We start from the raw sequence: 27,049 nt of genomic DNA, 5'->3' as shown, positions 1-27,049 counted from the left end.
GGTTTGATGGCAGACTGGATATGGATGTAAGAGAAGGAGCCAGCTAGGGTGCTTTGGCTGCCTGGTTTGGACACATGGAGAGATGGTGGTACCTACTACTACTGAGCTAGGAATCATGGGGGGAAGAAAAAGTTTTAGGGGGAAGGTGAGTTCAGTTTAGGAATGGTCAATATGAGTGGCTTCTGGTCATCTGAGAGAGAGATGAAGAAGCGGACGGACCTAAGTGTCTAGAGTTCAGGAGATGATCTAGGTTGTGAACAAAGTTTGGGTGTTGGCAGATGTGAAGCCCTGAGTATCTGACGTCATGTGGCCAGTGCATAGACTGTCCTGTTCTGGGTCAAAGTCAACATAGAAAATAATTGGAAGAGATGAGACTGAAATTCAGTCTCTGGCTGCAGTTGGAGGCTGGCTCTGTCCATTCCACTGGGCATTCTGGATCTGGGAAGCAGGCAGAGCATAAGATGTTGATAGGCTGTAGGAAAGGTTTTTCGGAGCTCTATGGTGACTAAATCCAATAAACTATCCCATGCCCCCAGATCAACAAAAATAAGGACAACTCCATAGAGAAAGACCAGATAGATAAAGGTTGGGGATATTTATTTTCTTTAAACAAGGTCATAAATTAACAAAGAAACAAAGAAGGTCCCAGACTCCGGACCCTGCAGCAGGACAGGGGTAGGAGGTTGTTGGGTGGAAAGGTGGAGGGAGCTATGCATCACCTAAGACAGTCACAGAAGAGATGGGCTGCAGGAGACTGCCCCTCTCTGCCCTTGGAAATGGCGTGCCTGGGCAGCAGGGGGAGGCCGCAATGCTTTGATGAGGCAGCTGGAAGAAGGCAAAGATTGAGGATGCTGGGCTGTACTGTTTCTATGAAGAGTGGCATGAATACCACAAATGGCTAAGATAAGCTGTGGGTTTAGAAGAGGCAAGTGGGCACTCTGCACATCTCTAGGGACCAATTATGAAAATGGTTAAATTTGCTTCTTGAAAACAACTCCATGGGCTCTCGTCTGTGGCTTTGTGCATGGGCTGTATTCAACCTGGGTTGCTCCGTGGCAAGTGAAGTCTCAAGAGGCCCCTGGAGCAGCCTGGTTTCAGCCCAGGGCAGGTGCCCAGACACGTGGGAGTGGGACAGTGGGCTCTCCCCAGATGGGAGGTCATGTGCTTGGACTGGCTGGACCTGATTTTCAGGCTGGTTTCTTGTGATGCTATCCACTACACTTTCCTGTACCTAAGGGTGGGATCCTGGCTTCTCTGGATCTTCCAAGCCTAGAATAGTAAGACTGGGATAAAAAGGTACCCTACTGGTGTTTTATTTGAAAGGGAAAAATAAGGACCACCCTGCACATGGTCCATCCTGTAAGGTAGGGCAGGACCATGGCAAGAACAATCTCAAGGAATGGAGGTCCCTGAGCCTGGAGAAACATCTGAACCCAGGTACATTGCCTAATGCTAGGAACAGGGGCCCAGGGTGGCAGTTCTGATGGCTTCACCTTAGGCAAGGCAGGGAGAACAGGCAGGGGCTACCCCTGAACTGGGAAGGGATAGAGGCTAGGGAGCCTTAGCCTGGGGAGGCTGATGTTGGTCAAAGGCCCTGGAACACAATGCTTTTGGCAGGAATACACAAAAGGGTTTGTACATCTGGGGATGCCCGTCTATAGGGAGCCGGTGTCACATGGTCGGGCAGGATGGTGAGGAGACAGCGGCATCACAGTGGCCTCTGGTGCGATGTATTTACAACAGAGCTCAATGTTGAGGGAGGGATGGATAGCAGGTCACTAACAGCCAGGAAACACACTGTGAAGAGTAGAAAGAGAAAGGAAGACAAATGTGACTGTCACTAGCTTTCCCCCTGTTTACCCTGTCTCCTCCAGGAAGCCCTCCCTAACAATCATCAAGGTTCTTGCCGATCTCAACCACCTCTTCAGGGCTAAACACAGAGTCTGCTCTCAGTGTACTGCTGACTTGATCAAGGATCCAAATGGGCCAGGGGCCCCAAAAACTGTTTATTAGGAGAAATTAAATCTTTACTGTTGATTCTTGGATTCATCAATGGTCAGCTGCTTGAGGAGTAGTTTGGCATGAGGGAATCACTTGTGTTGTTCTCTGTACCAGGCTCCTATCCTCATTCCCAGTACCTTCCCTGCCTTGTCATTCTCACCTCCCAGGCCCTGGCATTCAGAACTCTGTAACACAGAAACCATTTCTTTTTCTTCAACATTTCTTCTTCAAACTTCCAGAGGGTGGGGAACAAGTTCCCTTAGACCCTCACCAAAATCAGATAACAGACTTTTCAACTGGCAGGTGTGACTCTCCACTAGGCTTGTGGACTCTCTGAGGATCAGAAGACTTCTGTAGCACAGATTGAGGTGGGGCCAGGACCATGTGGTTTGGGTCACCAAGTCTCTCTTCTTCCTCCTCCTCAACAAAGAGACCAACTGCATCTCCCTAATCAGACAAAGAGCTTCCTACAATGAAAGGCATCCTTTTTCCTTTTAGACCCAGTAGTTCTCATCTGGGAATGACTTTGCCTCCCTTGAGACACTTGGTAAAAACTAGAAACATTTTTGCTTGTAATGACTGTGTGTGTTGGGGGTGCTACTGGCTTCTAGCATGTAAAGGCCAGGAATGTTGTAAACATCTGTGTTAAATGCATAGAACAGCCCCCACCACAAAGGATTACTGGCCCCAAATGTTAATAGTGCTGAGGCTGGAAACCATGCTCCAGATCTCTACACAGCCTTCAAGGCCTGCCCTGCCTTCCTCAACAGAAGAGCAGGAGATGGCATACGGAACTTCTTCAAGAGCCTGGAAAAGGATGGATTCCCATCCCAGCCTCCATAGGAAGGGGCATCTCAAGAAGAATTACACATCACAATGGGGGTAAGGAACTAGGCACAATTTAATGTCTGCTCAGCAGCAATCTACTGGACCAGAGCACACAGCAACAACCAACCATGGCTTTGCAGAAATACACACACTGGGCTCAGTGATGAGGAGGAAGAAGAAAGGAATGGTGACCCAAACCAGGCAGAGATATTTACAACCTTACGATATCATTTACAACCAGCAAATATCTCTGTTGGAGTTGGCCAGCACTGCTGGGCTCCTTCAACCTTTGTACTTACCACTGGAATCCACCGATGGGCTCTGCAAATCTATGCCGGATCAGGAAAGTGGCAACAGCTTCAGCTACCTGGAAAAGGGAGAGATACTCCAGGCCATGTGAAGGGTAGCAGTGGGGCTCAGCCATGGAGGTTCTGTGGGCTTCTGTTGGAAGACCAGGCTCTACAGTGGATTCATGGGTCCCATACGTCTGGGAAGCTTGAAATCAAAAGGACCTGGGTCCTGGCAGGGATAGGAGACTCTTCCCCTATCATCCTTGCCAGGGATGGCTCCAGAGAAGTCAACAGGAATGATGTGAAGGCTTATTTATCCCCTTAGAGTTACAAAGCACATTTTTCCTATAGGAGGATATTAAATCTTAACTGTGACTGTGGTTTAGGGAGCAGTTTCTACCCCAATTATCCCTTCTTCCATCTGGATTTCAGTGGTAATGGAAAAGTAGAGCTTACAATCTTAACCAAAGGGCCCTGGGTTGAAAAACCTGGGTGCCAATAACTCCTCAGCCCATACACAGAAAACCAAGACCACAAGCAACCGCCAGGGAGAGGTCTGGGAAGCTGGTGGAGTTGCATCTGTTTAAGCCCCACAGCAGCTGCTGCAGACAACACAGGCTGACTCAGAGGCTTGTTCTATCTTCTGTGAGATCCAAGGTTACCCTTACAGTAGTCCTTTTAGAGTCATCAAGCACCAGACTCACCTTGTCTGGAGCATCCTCATGGACTGCGTGGCCACACTGGGGTAGGACCTGCATCTGGAATTTTCCTGGGGAAGAAGCAAGCCAAAGCCATCTCAGGGACTAAAACAGCCCTATCCTTACCATCTCTGCAGCCTCAGAGGTGACTCCAGGAGGCCAGGACCTCGCCATCCCCCATCCCACTCCCACCCACACTCTGGACCCAATTAGCAAGTCTTTGAAGAAGATAGTAATACTTGAAATTGTAACTTTGAGCAAATCATTTTCCCTTCACTTTTTCCTTCTGCAACTATTTAGTTTGCATTTACTTTGGGCCAGACACAGGAAGAAACAGTTCCTGTTTGCACTATAGTCTAGTGGGAGAGCAAAACATAAAAACCAGTAATTTAATGCAGTATGTAGTTCCTATGATAACACTGAGCACATGGAACTGAAAGAACACAGGAAGGTGGCTTTGCAATCAAACAGGAATCCAAGAAGGCTTCCCACACAGAAAAAAATAGCATACACAAAGAAAAGGAAGACAAAATGGTATTTACTCCTGGAAAGAAAAATTCTGATGCTCATGAAGACCAGAGTTAACAATGAGGCTGGAGAGGTAAACAGAGACCATACCGTCAACGGTTTGTAAGCTATTTTAAGGATTTTTAGATTTATTATTATAATAAGTTACCATTTGAATGCTTAACTATGTGCCAGACACAGTACTAAGCACTTTCTCACACTGTCTTACAGAACACTGTAAGCTCACAACTAACATGATAGCTATTAAGAGTCAACAGAGATGACTGATAAAGCAAGACCTTTAAGCAGACTAAAGAGTATGGGACCCAGAGCTCCCATAGGTAGAGAGAGCAGATTCTCAGAGCCTCAGTGTCTCCATTTACAAATAAGGGAGTAAGCTCTGGAAGTCCTTCTGGCTATCACATTCTGTGATTCTTACACCAGTTACACAGTGCTTTAAAAAAATTTCAAAATACTTATCTATCCATTTTTTACATTGCTTCTCAAATTCACCCTATAAAATTAAGCAGGACAAATACTGAAATTCTTTTTTGAGATGATGAAACTGAGGCCATGATTAGTGAAGTGATTTTTCCAAGGCCGCTTAATTAGTTAGCAGAGGAACTATAAGACCATCCTACCCAGTAAGATACAGCTTATGCTCCTCCTCTTGCAGTAAGCTGCCTCTTGGTGTTCTAACCTAGTCTCTCCCTTGTATCTCCTAATGTAATGCATTTTGATCCAAACACACAGCAGCTTGTGCCCCTCTTGTTCTTAAGCTATTAACTATATGCCACTGGTGCTTGCCTCCCCAGGAGTGTCATTTCCATCAGAATAGGGTTAGTATCATTCCTTGCTCTATGTTCTTAATAGGGCACAACGCAGGGCTAGACATTGAGTAAGTGCTCAGTAAGACTTGGATGACTGAACGATTGAGCAAATAACCTGATCAAGCTTACAACTCAAACCACCCTGACCTTGAAGACTAGAGATGCATTTTTCATTCCTCTTTGGAAGAGTGTGTATAAGGAATCAGGGAGAACTCACACATCCTAACATCACTGTGCCCAGTACACATAAAATAACATAATCATGCATAATCCTCACAATTATTGTATGAAGTGGGCATATTTCCACCCCTCCACCCCCAGCAATCTTACAGATAAGGAACTTTAGGTTCAGCGAGCCTAAGTTATTCACCAAAGTTGCATTATGAATGAATGCTGGGTTTCTAGGATTCAATAACTTATTCAGCTGGTTTAAACACAGTGCTGGGAAGGCTGTGGTTTGGAATCTATACTGACTTAGACATCTCCTTTTGTTTTAAGTCATCCCTCATCCCAGCCATTTACTCTCTATACTTACTCATAGGATGCTCTGAAAGAGAAGGTGGTTTTGGCATAATCCTTACTGGGGATACAGTGGGGGCAACTAATGAGGAATTGTGAGTGCCTCCTGGACACAATGAAGCCATCATTTATCTTACTTCCCCAATATGCAATTGTATTGAGATATTTCATTATCTCCATTTTATAGATGAAGAAACTCAGAATGAAAGAAATTAGTAATTCATTCAGGCCAAAAAACCAGTAAGAGTGATTCAAACCCAGGACTATCTGCTTCCAAGGCTGGTGATCAACACTGGTTCCAAATACTATTTCAATTGAGATTAACTGCTTTCAGATACAATCAGGGTCATGTCTGATTCCTCTGTGGGCCAGCATCAAGCATAGGTTTTATACAGAAAGAGTGCTGAGAAAAGGTCTGCTTGATTGAATTCAAGGAAAAATGTCTAAGCTCAGAATTACCAATATCAGTGCCATAAAAATCACATAGCCCCAGCCCATGGTCCTGCTCAAGGCCTCAGGACACTATGTAGTTGGGGGAAGGGAAGGGGATGAGGATCTTGGGCCAGAGTTCACTAAATCATTCAGGGGCCTCTGAACAACTATTATCAAGGAATATAGCCCCCTTCTCTATGGAGAGCTTGAGGACAGCTAAAAGAACAGTTTGAGGGACCCATGAAACATCCAAGTAGAGATTTCCAGCAGGTTTGATATATGGACCAGGTATGGAGTTCAGGAGAGATGTTTGAGTCAGATGTTTAGCTCTGGGAGTTATCAGGATGTAAACAGGAGACGTGAGATTGCCCAGGAAGAGTAAGTAGAAAAGAAGGAAAGTCAAGAACAGAATTTGCTTAAGCCTGAAAATTTGCCATTGAAGTTGGCACCTCTTCTTCCTATAACCCAATGTTGCTAATGCCCATTGACTTTACCTTCACCAAGCCTTTCATCTGTACTAAACTAAGAGCTTCTATGAAACTGGTTCTACTGCTTCCACAGTCATCTAGCCAACAAACCTGGACCTGAGCACAACATGTCACTTTCCTACTCATTATACCTCGCAATCCTTGTGAGGTTGCCATCAATTTTCTCATTTTATAGATTGAGAAAACTAAAACTAAGGCAGGTCAAGTAACTTGCCCAGGGTAAAAAAATTAGTAGGAAAGAAGCAGTACTCAAACCCAGTTCTCCCAATCTCAGAGCCCTTGCTTTTACCATCTCATTATGCCGTCTTCTAAAAAGAGATTATACCTTTTTGTATCTGGATTATCTTGGGCCTTTCCCTTTCCTAAGAATTCTAACAATAATAAAAAATACTGATCTGTGTTCAGAATATCTCCTTTCACAATATTATATATCTGTATGGAGTACTTTATAGTTTATAATGCCCCTTTCAAAGACATTGCCTCACTTTAATCCTTACAACTCTGAGGCATATGTGGTAGTATGAGTCCTATTTTCAGTTGGAGAAAAACAAAACTAAAGTTCAGAAAAGGGAAATACTTGCCCATAACCATATGGTGGGTCAGAAGCAGAGGTGAATGTCAAATCTGGGTCTAACTCTAAGCTTGTGCTCTCTCAAGTGCGTCTCACCATCTTAGAACATTGATTTCCACATGAGTCAGCCCATTTCTCTGCCCTCAGGGGACCTAGGGACATAATTTCTTCATGACTTACCTTGCATTTGGCCAATAGTCAGATCTTTATCCAATCTATCAACACCTAGAACAAATAAGTGAATCCATAAGTAGCTTCCTAGAAAAGGCTATATGAAACAGGCTTTGTTGTTCAAGTATGAAGTAAAAATTGTTACAAATTTGTAAACATGATGACATTCTCAATTCGTGTTAATGCCAATCCTAACTCCCTGAGGGTATATTCTCATCACATGAAGCTTTATACGCTGAGTCTCCCTGTAGTCACTTTGCTTGTTTTAACTGGTTTCTGAAAACAGGGTTTTACTTTTATTTCCATTATACTAAGAATGTCCTTATACCACTCAAGGAGAAGGACTTGGGCTTGACCAGGTACAGAGGCCAGGCCAGAATTAGGCCATCCTAGGTGGATGTTTCCACTTGGGTTTAGGGAGTTGGCATATGGAGAAGAAAGGGCACAAATGAGTGAGGATGGTACTTCACTTTGGAAGTCGTTACCCATTTGGTAAGCAGTTTTAACAAAGACATATTCAGATGACAATATACCTACACTGCTATGGACTGAACTGTGTCCCCCCCAAATTTATGATGAAGCCCTAATTCACAATGTGACCATATTTGGAGAGATGGAAGCAATTATGGTTAAATGAGGAAGTAATTAAGGTTAAATATGGTCATAAGGGTAGGGCCCTCATATGACAGGATTAGTGTCCTTTTAAGAATAAACACCAGAGATTGCTCTAGCCTTCTCTGCCATGTAAGGACACAGTGAGGAGACGGTTGTTTGCAAGCCAATAAGAAAGCTCTAAGCAGAACCTGACCAGGCTGGAACCCTGCTCTCAGACTTCCAGCCTGCAGAACTGTGAAAAATTTAATTTGTTGACTAAACCACACAATCTATGGTATTCTGCTATGGCAGCCCAAGCTGATTAATACATACACATACATACTTACCAGCCAAGAGCAGCAATTTAGGAATAGGACAACTAAGAAAGAGATTGGATAAGCCTCGGAACCAGCCATCCCAGTATTTTTCGGTTTTTGCCAGTTCAATTCTCCAAGTATATGGATGGTCTTTCTTGGTCTGGAGGAATAAGAGCAAGTTCTGAGTCTCTGAGGGCATCCCCTGGTGGAACAAGATAAAATCTAGGTCCCTGGGAAAAGGAAAGGGGAGGAAACTAGCACTTACTAAGGGGTTATCATGCCCCAGACATTTTAATATACATTTAATCCTTGTTAACAGTCTTGTGACATAGGTTATTGTTATAATTTCCATGTTTAGATAATTAGACGTTTACTTTTTATTTCTATTACTTTCAGTGAACTTAGGAAACTTTCTTAAGATCATGAACTTAAATGGTAGAGCCAAGATTGAGCTTCTCATATTTATATCCATTTGATAAAAATAATACATCATCAAAAAAAAACTGCAAAAAATATACTACAGTATAGGAAAAATACTTATATAATATTAAGTGAAAGAAACAGTACAACATGTCATTTAAGTTAGGATTACTGCTGGAAAAATATGGTATACTTTGAGAAAGAATTGGAAGGGAAAACTGACAATATGTTGATTTGTTGGTAGAGCATTTTTATTTTGATTTATGACAATGATATAATGTTCCTGCAACAGTAATTTAAAAAAGTAAATCTGACACAAATATGACAAAAATGTCACTATCTGTTAAATCTCGATATGAAGTTGACAGGCACAGAGTATGCACTCATAAAATACAAGCTGAACAAATAAAAGGTTCTCTATACTTTTCTTTATCATTAAAAATTTGAAATATTATAACTTAAATAAACAATTGGAATACTGCATCAACTATAATATGAAAATCTAGAAGTGAATATGAGACAGCACCTATTGTGTTAAAGATCACTGAATGGTTAACATGTCCATACTACCCAAAGAAATCTGCATATTTAACACAATCCCTATGAAACCCCAATGGCATTTTTTGCAAAAGTAGAAAAATTCATTCTAAAATTCATATGGAATCTTAAGGAACCCTCAAACATCCAAAACAATTTTAAAGAAGAACAAAATCGGAGGACTCACGCTCTTTGATTTCAAAATACATTACATACCTGAAACTAATATAATTCTGTTAATGAACTACACTTTAATAAAAAAAAAAAAAAAAGAAGAAGAGGGACCTTGGACAGACACATAAAGAAGGAAGATGATATGAAGACATAGAAAGAAAATGGCCATTTATAAGCCAAGGAGAGAGACCTGGAACAGATTCTTCCCTCACAGTACTCAGAAGAAACCAACCCTGCTGACATCTTGATCTCAGACTTCTAGCCCTGAGAATTGTGAGACAATACATTTTTTGTTGTTAAAGCAAAACAAAACAAAAACACACGCACAAATAACAGTAATCAAAACAGCAGAGTACTGGTACAAAGACAGCCAAAAACAGAGCAATGGAATAAACTCCAGGGCCCAGAAATAAACCCTCACATAATATGGTCAAATGATCTTTGATAAGGATACTGAGATGACTCAATGGGGAAAGAAAGGATAGTCTTTTCAACAAATGGTGTTGGGAAAACTGGATATCCACATGCAAAACAATGAAGCTGGAACATATACAAAACTTAACTCAAATGGATTAAAACCTAAATATAAGAACCTACAACTATAAAACTTCTAGCAGAAGCTTCATGAAACTTTTCACGACACTGGATTTAGCAATGATTTATTGGTTGACTTAGCAAAGATTTCTTGGTTATGACACCAAAAGAATAGGCAATTAAAGTAAAAAATAGATAAATGGACTACACTAAACTTAAAAATTTTTATGCATCAAAGAACTCAATCAACAGAGTGAAAAGGCATACTACTAAATGGGAGAAAATATTTGCAACTCATATATCTGATAAAGAATTAATATCCAGAATATATTAAAAAGTCCTATAACTCAACAACAAAAAAATCAAATAACCTCATTTAAAAATGGGCAAAGGACTTGAACAGACATTTCTCCAAAAAAGATATACAAACAGCCAATAAGTACATGAAAAGGTGTTCAACATCACTGAGTAAGAAAAAGATCAGCTACTATAAACATGTACAAATATTTATTCAAGACTCTGCTTTCACTTCTTTTGGCTATATACCCAGAAGTGAGATTGCTGGATCATAAGATAGTTCTATTTTTAATTTTTTGAGTAACTGCCATACTGTTTTTGATAACAGTTGTACCATTCTGTAATCCCCCCAACAGAGCACAAGGGTTGCAATTTCTCCACATCCTTGCCAATACTTGTTATTTTGTTTTTTTTAAATAGTAGACACCCTAATGGGTACAAAGTGATATTTCATTATGATTTTAATTTGCATTTGATTTGATTTGTATTGATCACTAATGATCACAAATACTGTGATTCCACTTATATGAGGTACCTAAAGTATAATGAAATTCACAGAAACAAGTCTCAATGGTGATTATCGGGGCTAGGAGCTGGGCAAAAAGGGGAGTTGTTTAATGGGTATAGAGTTTCAGTTATATAAGATGAGAAAACTCTGGAGACTAGTTGCACAAAGTATGAATATATTTAATACTACTGAACTACACACTTTAAAATTATTAGGATGGTAAATTTTATGTTATGTAGTTTTTTTTTCCTTTTAACCAAAATTAAAAAAAAAAGAAAAAGATCACTGGTTGGGGGGTAAGAAATAGAGAATAGAATTGGTTGTTTAGTGAGAACTAGAAGACCCAAGTTACTTTCCATTTACAGTTATTACAAAATATTGGCTATGGTCTCTATGTTGTACAACACATTCTTCAGTCTTACACCCAACAGTTTGTGCCTCCTGTCCCCCACCCCTAAATTGCCCCTACTCCCCACTGGTAAGCACTAGTTTGTTCTCTATATCTGTGAATCTACTTCTTTTTTGTTATATTCACTAGTTTGTTGTATTTTTTATATTCCACATATAAGTGATATCATATAGTATTTGTCTTTCTCTGACTTACTTCACTTAGCATAATGCCCTCCAAGTATAAACTATTTCTAAGAGGTCAGCTCCACAGTCAGAGACAGCATAATCTCACAGGCCCCTCCCAAACGCATACTAGATTTCATATGTAAATGACAACTCAATAATGAAAAGACAAATAATCCTATTTAAAAATGGGCAAAAGATATGAATAGATATTGCTCCAAAGATATACAAATGGCCAATAAGCACATGAAAAGATGCTCAACATCACTAGTCATTAGGAAAATGTAAATCAAAACCACAATAAGATACTACTTTATACCCACTAGGATGGCTATAATCAAAAAAAAAAAAGACAGTAACAAGTGCTGACAAAGATGTAGAAAAACCAGAACCCTCATACACTGCTGGTGGGAATGGGAAATGATGCAGGCACTTTGGAAAACAGTCTGGCTGTTTCTCGGATGATTAAACATAGAGTTACTATCCAACAATTTCATTCATAGGTTTATACCCAAGAGAATAAAGACCTATGTCCACACAAAATTTTGTACACAATTGTTCATATCAGCATTATTCAAAGTAGACAAAAAGTGAAAATAACTCACATGTCCATTAACTGATGAACAGATTAAAAACGTGGTCTATCTAAACAATGGAATATTATTCAGCCGTAAACAGGAATGAAGTACTGATACATGCTACAACAAGGAAGAACTTGGAAAACATTGTGCTAAGGTGAAAGCCAGTCATGAAATACCCCATACTGCATAATTCCATCCATATTAAATGTTCAGATTAGGAAAGTCTGTAGACACAGGAAATAGATGAGTAGTTGCCTAGAGCTGGAAAGGTTGGAGAGAAATAGGAAGTGACTGCAAGTAAGTATAACATTTCTTTTAAAAGCAATGAAAATGTTCTAAAATTAGATTGTTGTGATGATTGCACAACTCTGTGACTATACCAAAAGTCATTGAATAATAAAGCAATTTTAATAAGAGAGAGGTTTATGTATAAAGGAATATCTCCTGGACAACTAAAGTTTATTCCTTTAAGGACCAAAGCTTAAATGTTTTCCCTATCTTTTCTGTATTTTAACCATTTTGTATTAGATTTCCAACCCCATCGCCAATAAATATACATAACTTGTCTTCCTTTATAGGGCAGAATGGGTGCAACTGACCTCTTATGTATGTCTCAGGATCATTTCAAACACAACTTTTTATATTGTGCTAAACAGAGATGTCCGTAAGAAGTTGTGCCTGGTTTTTTGTTTTTGTTGTTAAGTTTAATTGGCATTATAAACATTTTTTCCATCACTTTAAAAATGTATTTATTTATTTATTTTTCCATCATTTACTTATTATTTATTTATTTATTTACTCACTTACTTATTTTTCCATTACTGATATAATTGATACACAACATTGTTTAAGGTGTACAAAGTGTTATATTTATATATTGCAATACGATTACCACCATAGCATCAGCTAACACCTCTATCATGTCACATAATTATTTTTTTGTGGTGGGAACAATTATGATCTAGTCTTTTAGCAGCTTTGAAGTTTATAATACAGTATTGTCGCCTATAATTACTATGCTGTGCATCAGATCTCCAGGACTTATTTATCTGCTAGGTGCAAGAAGTTGTGACTGTTGGAGTTTGTCTTCCTCAGTTGTAGACTGTTTAGCCATACCCCTTATTGACCAATGTGCCTCAGTTTGTTCTCCTAACAAAATTGCTAGAGTTCATAAAACTCCATATAATTGGGCTTATACAAAATTACAAGGAAAAAGTGAGTTGGGTGTGTTTTAGTGCTAACATTTATGTATGACCATAGGCAAGTATCTGCATCTGACTTGTAAAACAGTGCTAATATCTACAATGCAGAGCCAAAATGAGAACTAGAGATGATTAATGTGAAGCATTCAGTATAGATTCTAGCACACAAAAGGTAAAAAGTAATTGATAGTTTGTATCAGTCTCAAATGTACTAAATACTACCTAATTACCTTGTAAAAATCTCTTCATCTGTAAGTCTCAGTTTCTACACTGTTAGCGTGGGAGAAAAGATCTCCCCTCACCTCACAGAGTAATGGAGGGCAAGTTTATCATTCATTATTTATAATTCTGTAAACTCCAAACAGGTACAAGGTATTATTCACTGATCTTAAGGATGATAAAAAGATACTGATTAAATTAAAATAGTTTTAAACAAATGTATTCTCTTCCTTGCTAATAGTAGCATCTCCAAATGCAAAGGAATATGTGGTATACACTAAGTCCATTACCTGTCATTAGTAAGACGTTCATAATCCATCCCAGAAAGTTTGCAGCTCACACTCACTGATCATGTCCCTTCCCACTATTATCCTCAAATCAACTGATCAGGACGCACTAACAGAACACTTACTATGCATACAACCCTGAGCTAAATGCCGAAGGCAATTTATTCTGAACAATAGTTCCTGCCCTCAAAATACACAGGTTATTTTTGTTGGGAGACAGTTCTTGTGTTATTATAGGACACTGAATCTGCATTCTAGGGATGACCATCAGACAACCATAGTATGTTGAATGTGGCTTATGAAATTCAGTTCTATGACTTAGTCACAACTTCAGAAAAGAAGTCCTAAGTTGTGTGCCACAGACTCTCAGTGTTGTACTGCAGAGTGACTAATATAAACTGAGGTCAGAAAGCTTCCCCAAGGAGATACATCTTGAAAGATGGGTAAGATCGGATACTACCCAAAGCAATCTACAGACTTAATGTGATCCGTATCAAATTACCCAGGACATTTTTCACTAGAACTAGAGCAAATAACCCTAAAATTTATATTGAATCACAAAGGACCCAGAATTACCAAAGCAATACTGAAGAAAAATAATGAAGCTGGAGGAATAACCCTCCCAGGCTTCAGACAATACTACAAAGCTACAGTAATCAAAACAGTGTGGTATTGGCACAAAACCAGATATATGGATCAATGGAACTGAATAGGGAGCCCAGAAATAAATCCACAGACTGACAGTCAATCAACCTTTGACAAAGGAGGAAAGAATATACAACAGAGAAAAGACAGTCTCTTCAGCAAATGGTGTTGGGAAAACTGGACAGCCACATGTAAATCAAGGAAGTTAGAACGCTCCCTCACACCATACACAAAAATGAACTCAAAATGGCTTAAAGACTTAAACATAAGACAAGACACCTCCTAGAAGAAAACATAGGCAAAACATTTTCTGACATAAATCTTAGCAATGTTCTCCTAGGGCAGAATACCAAGGCAACAGAAATAAAAGCAAAAATAAATGGGACCTATTTAAACTTACAAGCTCTTGCATAGCAAAGGAAACCATAAGCAAAACAAAAAGACATCTACAGAATGTGACAAAGTATTTGCAAGTGATGCAATTCACAAGGGCTTAATTTCCAGAATATATAAACAGCTTTACAACTTAATAACAAAAAAACAAGCAACCCAATCCAAAAATGGGCAGAAGACCTAAACAAGCAATTCTCCAGTGAAGACATACAAATGGCCAGTAGGCACATGAAAAAATGCTCAATATCGCTAATTATCAGAGAAATGCAAATCAAAACTACAATGAGGTTTTACCTCACACCAGTCAGAATGGCCATCATTCAAAAGTCCACAAATGATAAATGCTGAAGAGGGTGTGAAGAAAAGGGAACCCTCCTACAATGTTGTTGGGAATGTAGTTTGGTGCAGTTGTTATGGAAAACAGTATGAAGATTCCTCAAAGGACTAAAAATAGACTTACCCTTCAGCTATCCCACTCCTGTATATATATCCAGAAGGAACTCTAATTCAAAAAGATACCTGCACCCCAATGTTCATAGCAGCACTATTCACAATAGCCAAGACAAGGAAACAGCCTAAGTATCCATCAACAGATGACTAAGTAAACAAATTGTGACATATTTATACAATGGAATACTACTCAGCCATAAAAAAGAATAAAATAATGCCATTTGCAGCAACATGAATAGACCTGGAGATCGCCATTCTAAGTGAAGTAAACCCAAAAGATAAAGAAAAATACCATACAATATCACTAATATGTGGACTCTAAAAAAAAAAGACAAATAAACAAAAACAGAAACAAATTCACAAATATAGAAAACAAATTTATAGTTACCAGGGGGAAAGAGGGTACAAGGTGTTTTATTTATATATTGCAATATGATTACCACCATAGCTAACACTGGAAGGGATAAATTGGGAGTTCGAGATTTGCAGATATTAACTACTACATATAAAATAGATAAACAACAAGTTTCTTCTGTATAGCACAGAGGAGCTATATTCAATATTTTGTAATAACCTATAATAAAAAAATATGAAAAGGAATATATGTATGTATTTGTATTACTGAAACATTAGGCTGTACACCAGAAACTGACAAGACCCTGTATATTTCAACTTTAAAAAAATAAGAAAGATGGGTAAGATCAGAGTGGGCTTAGCACAGAGTGGTAGGAAATGGGATATTCTTATGAGATAAACCAAAGTAACAGACGTACAGAGGTGAGAAAGAACCTGATGAGAGAGCAGTCTGAGGGAGGGTAGTTCTGTAAGTTTTATATTCCAATTTGTCAGAGCTATCAACAAGTGCTTTATATCTTATAGTTTATGTAAGTATCTATTATAATAATGTCTTTGTCCCCTAAAATACCTAATGATGGACAAAAAGAACAATGTTACCTCCCTTTCCCACCCTACACATGATGAACCATTCCCTACCCCATCCTTTCAAAAATACAGGCTTTCACCCACCTCCATGTCATCTTCCTTTTTCCTCTTGTTTACTGACTCACTTCCTTCTTCATCTTCTTCTTCTTCCTCTATGATTCCTTCCACTATAGATTTTGAGCCTTCTGGACTTATAATTCCTTCACACCTAGTTTAAAAAAAAAAAGTGCTATCACATACCTCTCTTCTGCATACAAATTACCTTAGAGATGCTGATATTTAGGGCCTTTTATAATCAAATATTAGTTAAAACTTAATAACACTTCTGGGAAAAGGATGGTGCAAAAAATGTGCATTTAAAAATGTACAAAAGTAGACCAGGGGTGTGGAAGTTCATGGCCAATGTTTGACTATACTCTAAGGGCTGGTTTCCAGTTCTTGCACCAATACTGACCTACAGAAGAGAGTAACCACTACCTGAGGCAAGGTGACAGGAGTTTTATTTGACATTATTATATATAATCCTCACAGCATTGCCACAAAGTAGCTCTGAAGAGCTGAAAGGATCACTTAGCTCAGGAGTGGATGAGGCTGAGAGGCAAATCCAGCCCAATTAACCCTAAAGCATGGTGTTTCTCTACTGTACTCTGCTTATGGCAGTACAAGGCTCAAACAGAATGATAAAAGGCCCCTACTTTTAATCAGCAGACAGAAACTGGCAATTACAATAACCATAACTAGGACCAGAGAAATCTTAGAGATCAGCACATCTGATCCAACCAATTATTGTTGTTTTTCCTCTAAAAAATAGTGTCTCTTTATTATATATTTAGGTAGAAAAACTATTATAGGAATAGCTGGTACCACAATTCTTTTTAAAGAGAATCTGTTGGGAAAAACACACTGACAAGTGTTAAAGGTAAAATCCCAAAACCCTAGCTAGGTAGCAGCTAGTGCTAAGGTCTACTCTGCATGATAAGAGAATTTGTTATTTTGCCTTTGAAAAGGGAGACAGAAGGGAGAAGAGGAGAGAGCGAGCAATATTGAATAAAGAGACTGGGAAAAATTGAAAGGTCAGTGAAACTTCAGTGGTGGATTTTTAAGAATGGTAACTTCTCCTTCTCTGTCTCCTCAACCAAACCTTCAGTGAAGTGTATATTCAAAAATGTTCTGTTAAGTGGGTGTTTTCTATGGAACTTGAGGAGGTGTCAAGTTTCACATTTAGGTTAAAGTAACAAAGAAACAATACGGGCCTTTGAATTTCCATAACATTGGATTGGGAGGCTCAAGAAAATTATACCCAGATCAAGAAGGGCAGGAAGGTTCCAGCTGATATCTATGTGACAATTAAAATACACAACCTTACATACACAGGTTTACATATTAAAACGCCACGTGAAGTGAAAATTTAAAAATTGTTGAACTACCTGCATATAAGCCATGTAACTTCCTTTCAAAATGCTTTACCAATGCTTAGAGAAGTCAGATCTCAAAATATTTAAGCACTGAAGTGAGCAGTCTCACAGCTTATTCAAAGCCTCTGCATTGTGCCTGCCAGATATTACTACTCAAATTGCCCTTTTAGGCATAAAATCCAAAATATAGGCCTGAAGTCAAATACACAGGAGTTTGAATATGAGCTCTGTCATTCATTAGCTTTGTAATCCTGGGAAAGTCACTTTATCTTTCTGATATTCCATTTCCTCTCCTACAAAATACTTATCTTGAAGAGGTATTGTATAGATTAAATGAGATAGTGCAAATGAATGAATGAATGAATCCAGGTAATGATCATCAATGGATACTAACATTAAAAAAAAGGACAACCAGACATTATGTGCTTCCTGATGGCAGTACAAAATATCACCTATTCTTGCAAACAAATGAAAAACCAAAATAACAAACAAACCTGAACTTGATCAAATTTCTGATCTAACTAACAATTTACAGAAAGTATAGGGAATAAAGAAACATGTTAAATTATACCTTGAGGAGGGAGGGTATAGCTTAAGTGGTAGGGTGCATGCTTAGCATACACAAGGTCCTGGGTTCAATCCCCAGTACCTCCTCTAAAAATAAATAAGTAAACCTAATCACCTCCCCCCACAAAAAATAAATTAAATACATAAAATTATTTTTAAAAAATTACACCTTGAGGAATCAATTAGCAAATCCAGATTGTGGGAAATTCTATAGGGCAAGCAGCCAGGTTTCCTTAACAAATAAATTGTCAGGAAAAAAAAAATGAGAGATAGAAATGGAACTTATAGATTAAAAGATACTGAAGAGATTTATCAATCAATTGCTATGTATCTACCCTACTGTAATCTGATTTGAACCAAAAAAATTTATGAGACAAACAGAGAAGTGAATACTAAATAGACATTTGATGATATTAAGCAATTGCTAATTTTTTTAGGTGTGACAGTGGTATTGTGATTGCACTTAAAGTGTCCTTACCTTTTAAAGTATATGGAAATCTTACAGAGGAAGTTATGTTTATCTGGAATAGGTTTAAAAATATTTTGTGCTTAGGGAAAATAAATAGGGGCACAGATGAAACAAGACTGGCCATGAGCTCGTAACTGCTGAAGATGAGCAATGGGTACATTGGGGTTCATTATATTATTCTACTTTTGTATGCTTCAACAATTTCCATTATACAAGGTTTTAAAAATTACACAGTGTACATATAATACCTCGCACAGTGCCTGGCAAATAGGAGGCATTCAATAATGCTGTTATTATTTTCATCAACTCTTGTGCTTCCTGTCTCTTCTGGTGGGAAACATTTTCCCAGTTCACCTAAAGTTTATTTTGTGACTACACAGCAATACCCAGGACTCATGAACCCTATCCAGGAGGAGCAACTGGGCTGAATAATCTTAGCTCACCCTTAGAATCTGGCTTTCACTCAGGCTGTGCCAAAGGTCTTACACAAAAAATTCCTCACAACCACGATTGGCTTAAAAGGAGACTGTTACCAGAATGAAATCATAGGTGCCAGCAATAGAGTGAACACTTAATGTCCATTCTCTGGTATTCTTCACCTTTTAACACCTACAGTTGTCCTAATAAGGTAATCCAGTATTACATAGAAGACATTATTTGGCTTTGGGATTTCTTAAAAAAAGAGAGAGAGAGAGAGAGAGAGAGAGAGAGAGGGAGAGAGAGAGAGAGAGAGAGAGAAAAGAAATCTATACAGCCGGCTCAACTGAGCTCATTTATAAAAATTATCTAAAGTAATGAAGACATTCACCAGGATGGTAGGATAGGTGTATGACAAAAAAGGCAATCTGTAATTCCCTTACCATGTTTCAGCTTCTAACCTGCCCAAAAGGGAAAAATAAGACCTACTGTTTGACTTGGCCAACCATTGAGACACGGGCAGACTCCAGATTTCGAATCTGGCCACTCTTCACACTAGAAAAGAAAAGTGAGATGGGAGAGAAGAGGTTATTCAGCATCTATCTTATCATGTCACCAGAGTCAAATCAGTAATTCTGCAGATTCTGCAGGATCTACTAAAAAGTTATGGTTACCAATATAGCTTACTATCGAGAGTGCCATATCTTCCCTCTTGGTTATTATTACAGCTATAAGCCAAGCAGTGAAAATTAAGTAAAGGCATTGAAGCCATTTCAGTTCTGCAAATATTTACTAAGAGGATACTAAGTGCCAGCCCTGCATTCAAGAAGCACGTAATTCAGTGAGGAGAAAGAAACACAAACAAATAATTTTAATATAATATGGCAAGATTCAAAGAAATCACTTTATTCTAAGTGAGTTAGAGAAAGCTTCCCAAGTATCCTGCCTATAAGGACTTAAGAAGTTAAGTGGAACATAAAAGAGGGAGGTCAGAATATTAATAGGCAGAAGGAACATCGTGAACTAAGGCACAGTGATGTGAAAAAGTCAGCAAGATGATGATTTTCGATGGCAGACTGCAAGAAGAAGCAGAGGAGAGAGAGTAAAGGAGGAGTGTGACAGACTAGGATAATAGGCAGGCAGGGCCAACTCCTGGAGGGTCTTGTAGACTATCATATAGAGCTTAGGAGCTTAGACTCTAAATAGATTAGTTTTCTCAGAGTTGGTTAAGGGCCAAGCAAAATGACTGCCTGTCCCGGGGGGAACTAGAAATACCACTTGAAGCAGGACATCAGAACACATTTCTTTAAATCTCATTTTTTAGCTTTAAACATCACATACAATTTTAAGGTGTTCCCCCCCTTAGATAATGACCTTGTTTCTTATTTTAATAATAAGCAGAAGCAATCAGAACTACTACCTCATTTTTCTACCACCAACTGAATCTACAAATCCACCAGTATTTATAATCATACACTCTGCCTTGAAGACTGTTTAATATATGAAATATCTCTGTTTCTATACAAGGCCAACATTGAATACTGGTTCCTATCCGCTCTTGCTTATGTACACCTTGTTTCCTTTACTTACCCTGTTTCTTTCCTGTGTCATCATTTTTTCTCTAGTGGATATTATAAAACATCCTTTAAAAATATTCTCTAGCTTTTAAAAACATTTTCAATCCCACATTCCTTACTAGATACCACCCCATTTCTCTGCTCTCCTATACTACAAAGCTTTTCAAAAAAGTTATCTTACTTGCTTTTTCCACTTTGTTCCCTCTGACCCTTTCCTCAGCCATTATCCCCAACTCCTATCAGGTTTCTATCTCCTACTTACTTTCTGAGATTTCCTTTGTCAACATCACCTCCATCATATGAATTCTAATGGTCATTTCTTAGTCTTACTCAATCTCTCAGCACCATAAATCCTCTCTCCCTCCTTCTATAAACACTTGCTGTGCTTTCTTGGCTTTCCTTCCATTTCACCAACTGTGTCTTGTCAGTGTCTTTTGTTGGATCTTCCTTTCTTTCTCAAGCTCTAAATATTGTAGAGTATCCCAAGGCTCAGTTCTTGGATATTTTTCTGTCAACTAGATGACTACATTAAATCTTTTGGCTTTGAATACTATCTATGTGATGATGAGTCTCCAATTTATCTCTAGTTGAATCTCTTTTAACTAGTGCCTACTTAACGTTTCCATTTAGATGTACAATAAGCATTTCAGCTGATCCAAACAAAAATCCTGATTCCCTAGCCCTTGCTTGCTCTCAAATCTATTGCTCTTTGTCTCTATCATTCACCAATTGCTTGGGCTAAAAACCTAGAAGTCATCCTTGAATGCTGCACTTCCCCCTAACCTCTCACCCAACACACAATCCATAAGGCAGTCCTGTCAGCTCTACCTTCAAAATACATTCCAGATATGACCATATAACTTCCTCTGTTGCCATGATAACCCAGCTTACCATCATTACTCTCTTATACTACTACAATAGTTTCCGAACCAATTTCCCACTTTGGTTATCAACCCTACTCCCTACTCCTTCCCCTATTCTGTTTTCCTCAGAGCAGCCAGGTGGTGGAACCAAGATGCAAATCTATATCTAACTTCGAAGCCCAGGCTCTTAATAACTATACCCTATTGCCTCTCATTTGGATGACAAAGACAGCAAAAGCAGAAATTCATTTTGCTTTAAATCTTTAATAAATTAAACAGATTGGGCTTGTGTTTCAACATCTTTAAAAAAAAAGTATCTGGAATAACCAAAATGGCCATGAGTCATAAACTCAATTCAGATATCCAGCAAACACAAAACAAAATTACCAAAAATTCATAGTACTCTTTCTGATTCTTAGGCTTAGAAAGTATCTAAAAATCAGTGGCTCTCAAAGAACACATAACATTTTAATATTCAACAAACAGAACACTTATCCTATCCTACATCTGGCACTAGAATCAAGACTCTATCTCTCCTTAAGAGAAGGTTCACCATGATGCCCAAGCTGGTTTGGGTGCCTATCTTCTGTACCTTCTGTACTTCCTTCATTGTGTTGTGTTTATGTATTTACTTGTATGCATTCCCATTTTTTCATGACAGGAATTAAGCCTGATTCATCCCCAGTTCTTAGGTCAGGTACTGAAACATCTTAGGTACTATAAAAAATATTTACTGAATAAAGTGTAAAAGTTATTTGGAATAATTTTCTCACTAGTTGTTACTGGGGAAGCAGGCAGAGTGCTCGAGGTACGTGTTGAGCTGGCAGCAATTGCATTCTCAGTGTGGCTGCTTAAGATGGAGGGATCTTTGGTGTTTTCAAGAGAACAGGAATCCTGCATCACAGCAATGAACAAGGGGAGGCAGAAACAACAGTACCAAACACAAACACCATTCTGGCAAGCCATATTTAGCACAAGATCCTCTGTCCTAGGAAGAATCCCTAGGACATATTTTACCAGGCCCTTAATTTCCACTTGCTATCTCTGATTCAGTAAATAGATATGTTCTGCCTGCCAGAGCAGCCAGCAATATGCTATATGCTGTATGAAAGTACAAAAGAAATAGAGAATAGCTTCTGACCTTATGATGCAGGAAGGGCACTAAGACAAAAATGAAAATTAACAATACAAGCATGTGCCTTAAAGGCAGATTAGAAGCCTTAAGGGGTAAACAGTACAATGCAATACAGACTTAAAGGTCTTCAGCAATTTTGCTGAGGGAGTGACCTGAGTGGTTTGGAGGAGTTATAGCAAGGGTTCTACAGAAGGAACTGGAGATGGACTTTGAGGAATAGGTAGGAAGACAGGATAATGAGGATATTTTATCTCAAGACTGATCTCCTTGAGGGTGGGACAGTGTTTTCTCATCTCTGAATTTTCGCCCTTTAGCACAAAGTGTTTAATAAATAGAAATACGTGTTTAATAAATAATCAAATAATTGATTGAATTAACAAATGATAACTGAACAGCCTTTACTTAAGTAGAACCCGTAGCCAACTCTGTTAGTAATTTTTATGAGAACCATTTAGCCAAAGGGTTTTTATTTACACAAAACCCAAATGAAAACTGAGAAGGGAACCTACATTCGTTTCCCTATCTTCTCTGGAATACAGAAAGTGAATCTAGAACCATGGAGCATCAGAGGTAGAAAAGGCCTCACAACCTCATTTAATCCAAAGTCCCACCTTAGAGATAGGAAAAGCTAGATAGTGATGATCCGTAATTACTAAGATTCTAGGAAGTACTATAGTGTATTGGAAAAAGGATGGGTTTTAGACAACTGAGCCTAGTCTGAAACATTTAAAGTATTTTTTTTTTAAATCTGCTCTTTATATAAATGTTTCCATACATGATATTACAATAAAACTAAGGTGTGGAAACTGAACTATTCCCTTCAACATGGTGCTTGAGCTGATGAAAAAGGAAAGTTACAATCTAACATGTAAAATAAAAATATATATATAGACAATATAAACAACAAAGTCCTACTGTATAGCACAAGGAACTATATTCAACTATCTTATAGTAACCTGTAATGAAAAAGAATACATGTTTGTATGTGTGTGTGTGTATAACTGATCACCATGCTGTACACCAGAGACTAACACAATATTGTAAATCAACTATACTTCAATGACAATTAAAAAATTAAAAATAAATAAATAAAATGTAGACAATATAGATTTGTGGGTTACCTCCATTCAATGGCATTCTCCAGAGACTTGAAGGTTTTAGGACGACCACGTAAGAAATTCTGCATGCTATTAAGTGCATCCATGGCTGTACCTAGATGTTAAACAAAATATTTTAACCACAGCACTTAACATATTCTGAGCATTTAAACTTTTTGAGTCAACTATATATATATATCCTCCTCAATGACAGCAGAATTAAGTGATGTTTAGGGGAAAAAAGAAGCAGTTTAAGAAAATTCAGAAGGCTAATGTGATAGCCAGCTTCCAAGATGGCCTCCAGTGGTTTCTGCCCCCTGGTATTCAGTAGCCCCTCCACACTGAATAGGGCTGACTTGTGTAAGCAATAGTGTGCCTTCAGAGGCTGGGTCATAAAAGACACAGCAGCTTCTTTTTAAATGTTAAATAAAATTATGCAACATACATACAATTGACATATTATGCAGCCATAAAAGATGTTTATGAAGATTTTTGATGACATGTAAATGTGGGGTGTGGGCAAATGGGTGAAGGTGTCAAAAGTACAAACTTCCAGTTAATGTACAGCATAGTGACTATAATTAATAATACTGTATTGTATATTTTAAAGTTGTTAAGAGAACAGATCTTAAGAGTTTTTATCACAAGAAAAAAATCGTAACTGTGTGGTGATGGATGTTAACTAGACATAGTGTGGTGATGATCACTTCACAATATATACATATATTGGGATTGAATCATTATGTTGTATACCTGAAACTAATGCAAAGTTATTTGTCAATTATATCTCAAAAAAAATTTTGGGATGCCTTTGCCACAAAATAACACTAAAAAAATATAAAAGAGGGAGATACTTCAAGATGAGAGAAGTCAATAATAAATAAAAATAAGATAATAATCTACCACTTATGTCTCTCATAAGTCAAAGATTTTGACTTAGTCATTATTAAGAAAACTTACCTTCCACAACATCAATCATGCACAGACCCAGGAGGCTTGGCACCAGACTGGATGATGCTGTATGGACTGCAATAGCACCGCCCATGCTATGTCCAATCAGCATAATTGGAGGAGGGAGGTCCCCATACATGGCTTCAACCACATTGCCGACATCTCTGCAAAGAAGGGGAAAAAAGCAAGGAATGTTCTCTGACAATTAAGAAAAAATAGTCTTCTTCCCTAACTCTCTACTTCAGTCTGTAACTAATAGTCCTAGGACTGTAAAGGTCTACTGGACTACTTTGCTAATGTACGTATGTAAACCTCCTAACACCCGCCCCACCCCCAGTTCCTACACACAAGCCACACATCTAGCTCCTCTGATAAATGTCAGTTTAAGGACTAAGAACCAAAATTTTCTGATTTTCCTTTACATCACACTTTCACTGTTTCACATGTTTAATACAAGTACATAAACATATACCTTTATTTTAACCTAAGCTTGAAACTCTGGACAAGTCATTTAACTGCCCTATGCCTCAGTTTCCCCATCTATAAAACAGGAAAATAATTTTATTAAGCATTATAATGTAATGAAGTTTGACTTCACAAGGTGAATTGCAAGCCCAGATTATTTTTTACTATGTGGACTTGGATTAGCTACTTAATCTCTCAGAGTTTCAACATCTATAAAATGAAGATAAGAATATCAGTTATTATTCTGGATTGCTTTGAGTATTAACTGAGATAGTGAATGTGAAACTACTTGAAAAAGAGAAAATTGCTATACAAATGTTAATTACTTACAATTTGTCAGGTAAAGCTGTTTGAAGTATAAACACAAATATAAGTATAGTGTTCTGAGAAACTAGAAAGACGTTCAGAACAAATTTTTATTGGCTTCTGTTCTAGTCTTTAATTATGAGTTTAACAGAGTCAAACCTTTAAGCTCTGAAAATGAGAGGTAAAGCAGGCACTTTGGTTTTTATTTGCCTATGGGCCTTCTTGACTATAGTAATAAGTAAGTAAGGTGTGTTTCTAGAGACCACAGGCTCTACTGTCTTCTTTTGGGAGTGGCTGAGTCAGTCAACTTCAAAAGACAGTGCTGCCTTGCTGAGTGTCACGACATACCTCAAGCACTCACACAAAGTCAGCCAAATACAGCAGTTGTGAATGTAGATACACAGCCTTTCAGATATGGTCTCCACAAGTATTCAGAATGGCAGAGGTAAATGTTATTAATTACTTCTGCAGGAATTAATCTTAAACATCTCATATAACAATTACAGATATGAGGGTAGTTGTACCATCTGCAGATAATCAGAATGGGAGATAAGGAAGCCACCCAATTTTATAAGTGAAAACAAGGAATAGTTTAATATTCCTTTGGAGTTAAATTTAAGCTTAAAACTTTTGGTTAGTAACAGATATAATGAGTAAAATAAAAGGATGCTATGGAAGATTATCTAGTCAGTAACTGGATGTACCAGAGTTTTGATAGACACTTTCTAGGGGGATTCTATCATATTTATTAATACAGAAGCAATATTTTTCCCCAGCTTTACTGAGATATAACTGATAAATAAAACTGTAACAGACATAACAGAAAAAGGAGTATCAAAGTACCCTGGGCTCAAATCTTGGCTCTTCCACTTTCAGTGGAGTTGCATTTTATGTAGGGTTTAGGTTCTGAAGTTGATATGAAAGTCAAAAATCATGCAGTCAGTGCTACTTGAAAACCTTAACTGCCCTGGTCCCATTTTGAGATTTTTGGTTACACAGAATTCAGAAATCATATAAATGTTATATTGCTTCAACTATTTCAGCAAGAATCCAACTTGTTTGCTTTTCCGATTCTTGGTAATTATCATCTATTGCAGCTGGTTTTAATAATTTATTTTAACTTTTTATGTGAGTTATCAACTGATTCTCTTTTAGCTCTAATTCACCCATCATCGCATGTTCTGCAAAACTGGATGAGGCCTTTACATATTTTTCCTTTGCCAGCTGGTATGATGTTAAGCTGTGTTAGTAGAGGGCAAAGGAGAGACACTGCAGAAAGAGAGGGTTTTGTTCCTGGTTCACGTTTACTCCACACGCTCCTGTAGCTTCTCTAGCACCCAGGATGTGCAGCACACACTGTTCCCGCTCAACTCCTGCAGCACAGGTGGCTTCTCCAAGCACTCCATCCCCCTACCCCCAATGCTCTTTTTTTCCCCTTACCTTTACTGAGGTATAACTGGTATATAAAAAATGGTGCATAATTAATGTATACAATTTGGTACGTTTGGATATATGTATACACTCCTGCTACCATCACCAGGATCAAGGGAATAAACATATTTATCACCTCCAAAAGATTCCTTGCATTGCTTTTGTGTGTGTGTATGTGTGGTAAAAATACTTAACATGAGATCTACCCTCTTACCAACTTTTAAGTATACAGTATCTTATTGTTAACTATAGGTTTTATGTTGTACAACAGATCTCTGGAACTACCCCCAACATTTTTGTTGCAGAGTGCCTCTAGTGAGGTATCTCCCTGTGAACAGCTTCCCCTGT

At 38.2% G+C, this 27,049-nt stretch overlaps 1 protein-coding gene across 2 annotated transcripts in view; it reads right to left on the bottom strand.

Moving 5' to 3' along the window:
• Positions 1–580: 580 nt before the first annotated feature.
• PPME1 (protein phosphatase methylesterase 1) overlaps positions 581–27,049 on the bottom strand; it is a 60,266-nt gene continuing 33,797 nt past the window's right edge. The window contains exons 6-14 of one of the 2 annotated variants that reach the window (XM_010989470.3): positions 24,509–24,663; positions 23,573–23,663; positions 19,366–19,431; positions 16,093–16,216; positions 8,277–8,406; positions 7,345–7,389; positions 3,824–3,888; positions 3,129–3,196; positions 581–1,797 (exon numbers count right to left, since the gene is read on the bottom strand). In XM_010989470.3, the coding sequence (XP_010987772.1) occupies positions 1,779–1,797; positions 3,129–3,196; positions 3,824–3,888; positions 7,345–7,389; positions 8,277–8,406; positions 16,093–16,216; positions 19,366–19,431; positions 23,573–23,663; positions 24,509–24,663 (763 nt within the window). In that variant the 3' untranslated portion in view covers positions 581–1,778. Of the gene's footprint in view, positions 1,798–3,128; positions 3,197–3,823; positions 3,889–7,344; positions 7,390–8,276; positions 8,449–16,092; positions 16,217–19,365; positions 19,432–23,572; positions 23,664–24,508; positions 24,664–27,049 lie in introns of both variants that reach the window. The other variant, XM_064492700.1, reaches the window with a different exon arrangement.

Source organism: Camelus dromedarius, chromosome 12 (assembly GCF_036321535.1).
Source record: "Camelus dromedarius isolate mCamDro1 chromosome 12, mCamDro1.pat, whole genome shotgun sequence".
NCBI classification, from domain to species: domain Eukaryota; kingdom Metazoa; phylum Chordata; class Mammalia; order Artiodactyla; family Camelidae; genus Camelus; species Camelus dromedarius.
The sequence above is the reverse complement of the archived record's forward strand: the minus strand, read 5'-3'. Positions and strand labels throughout refer to the sequence as shown.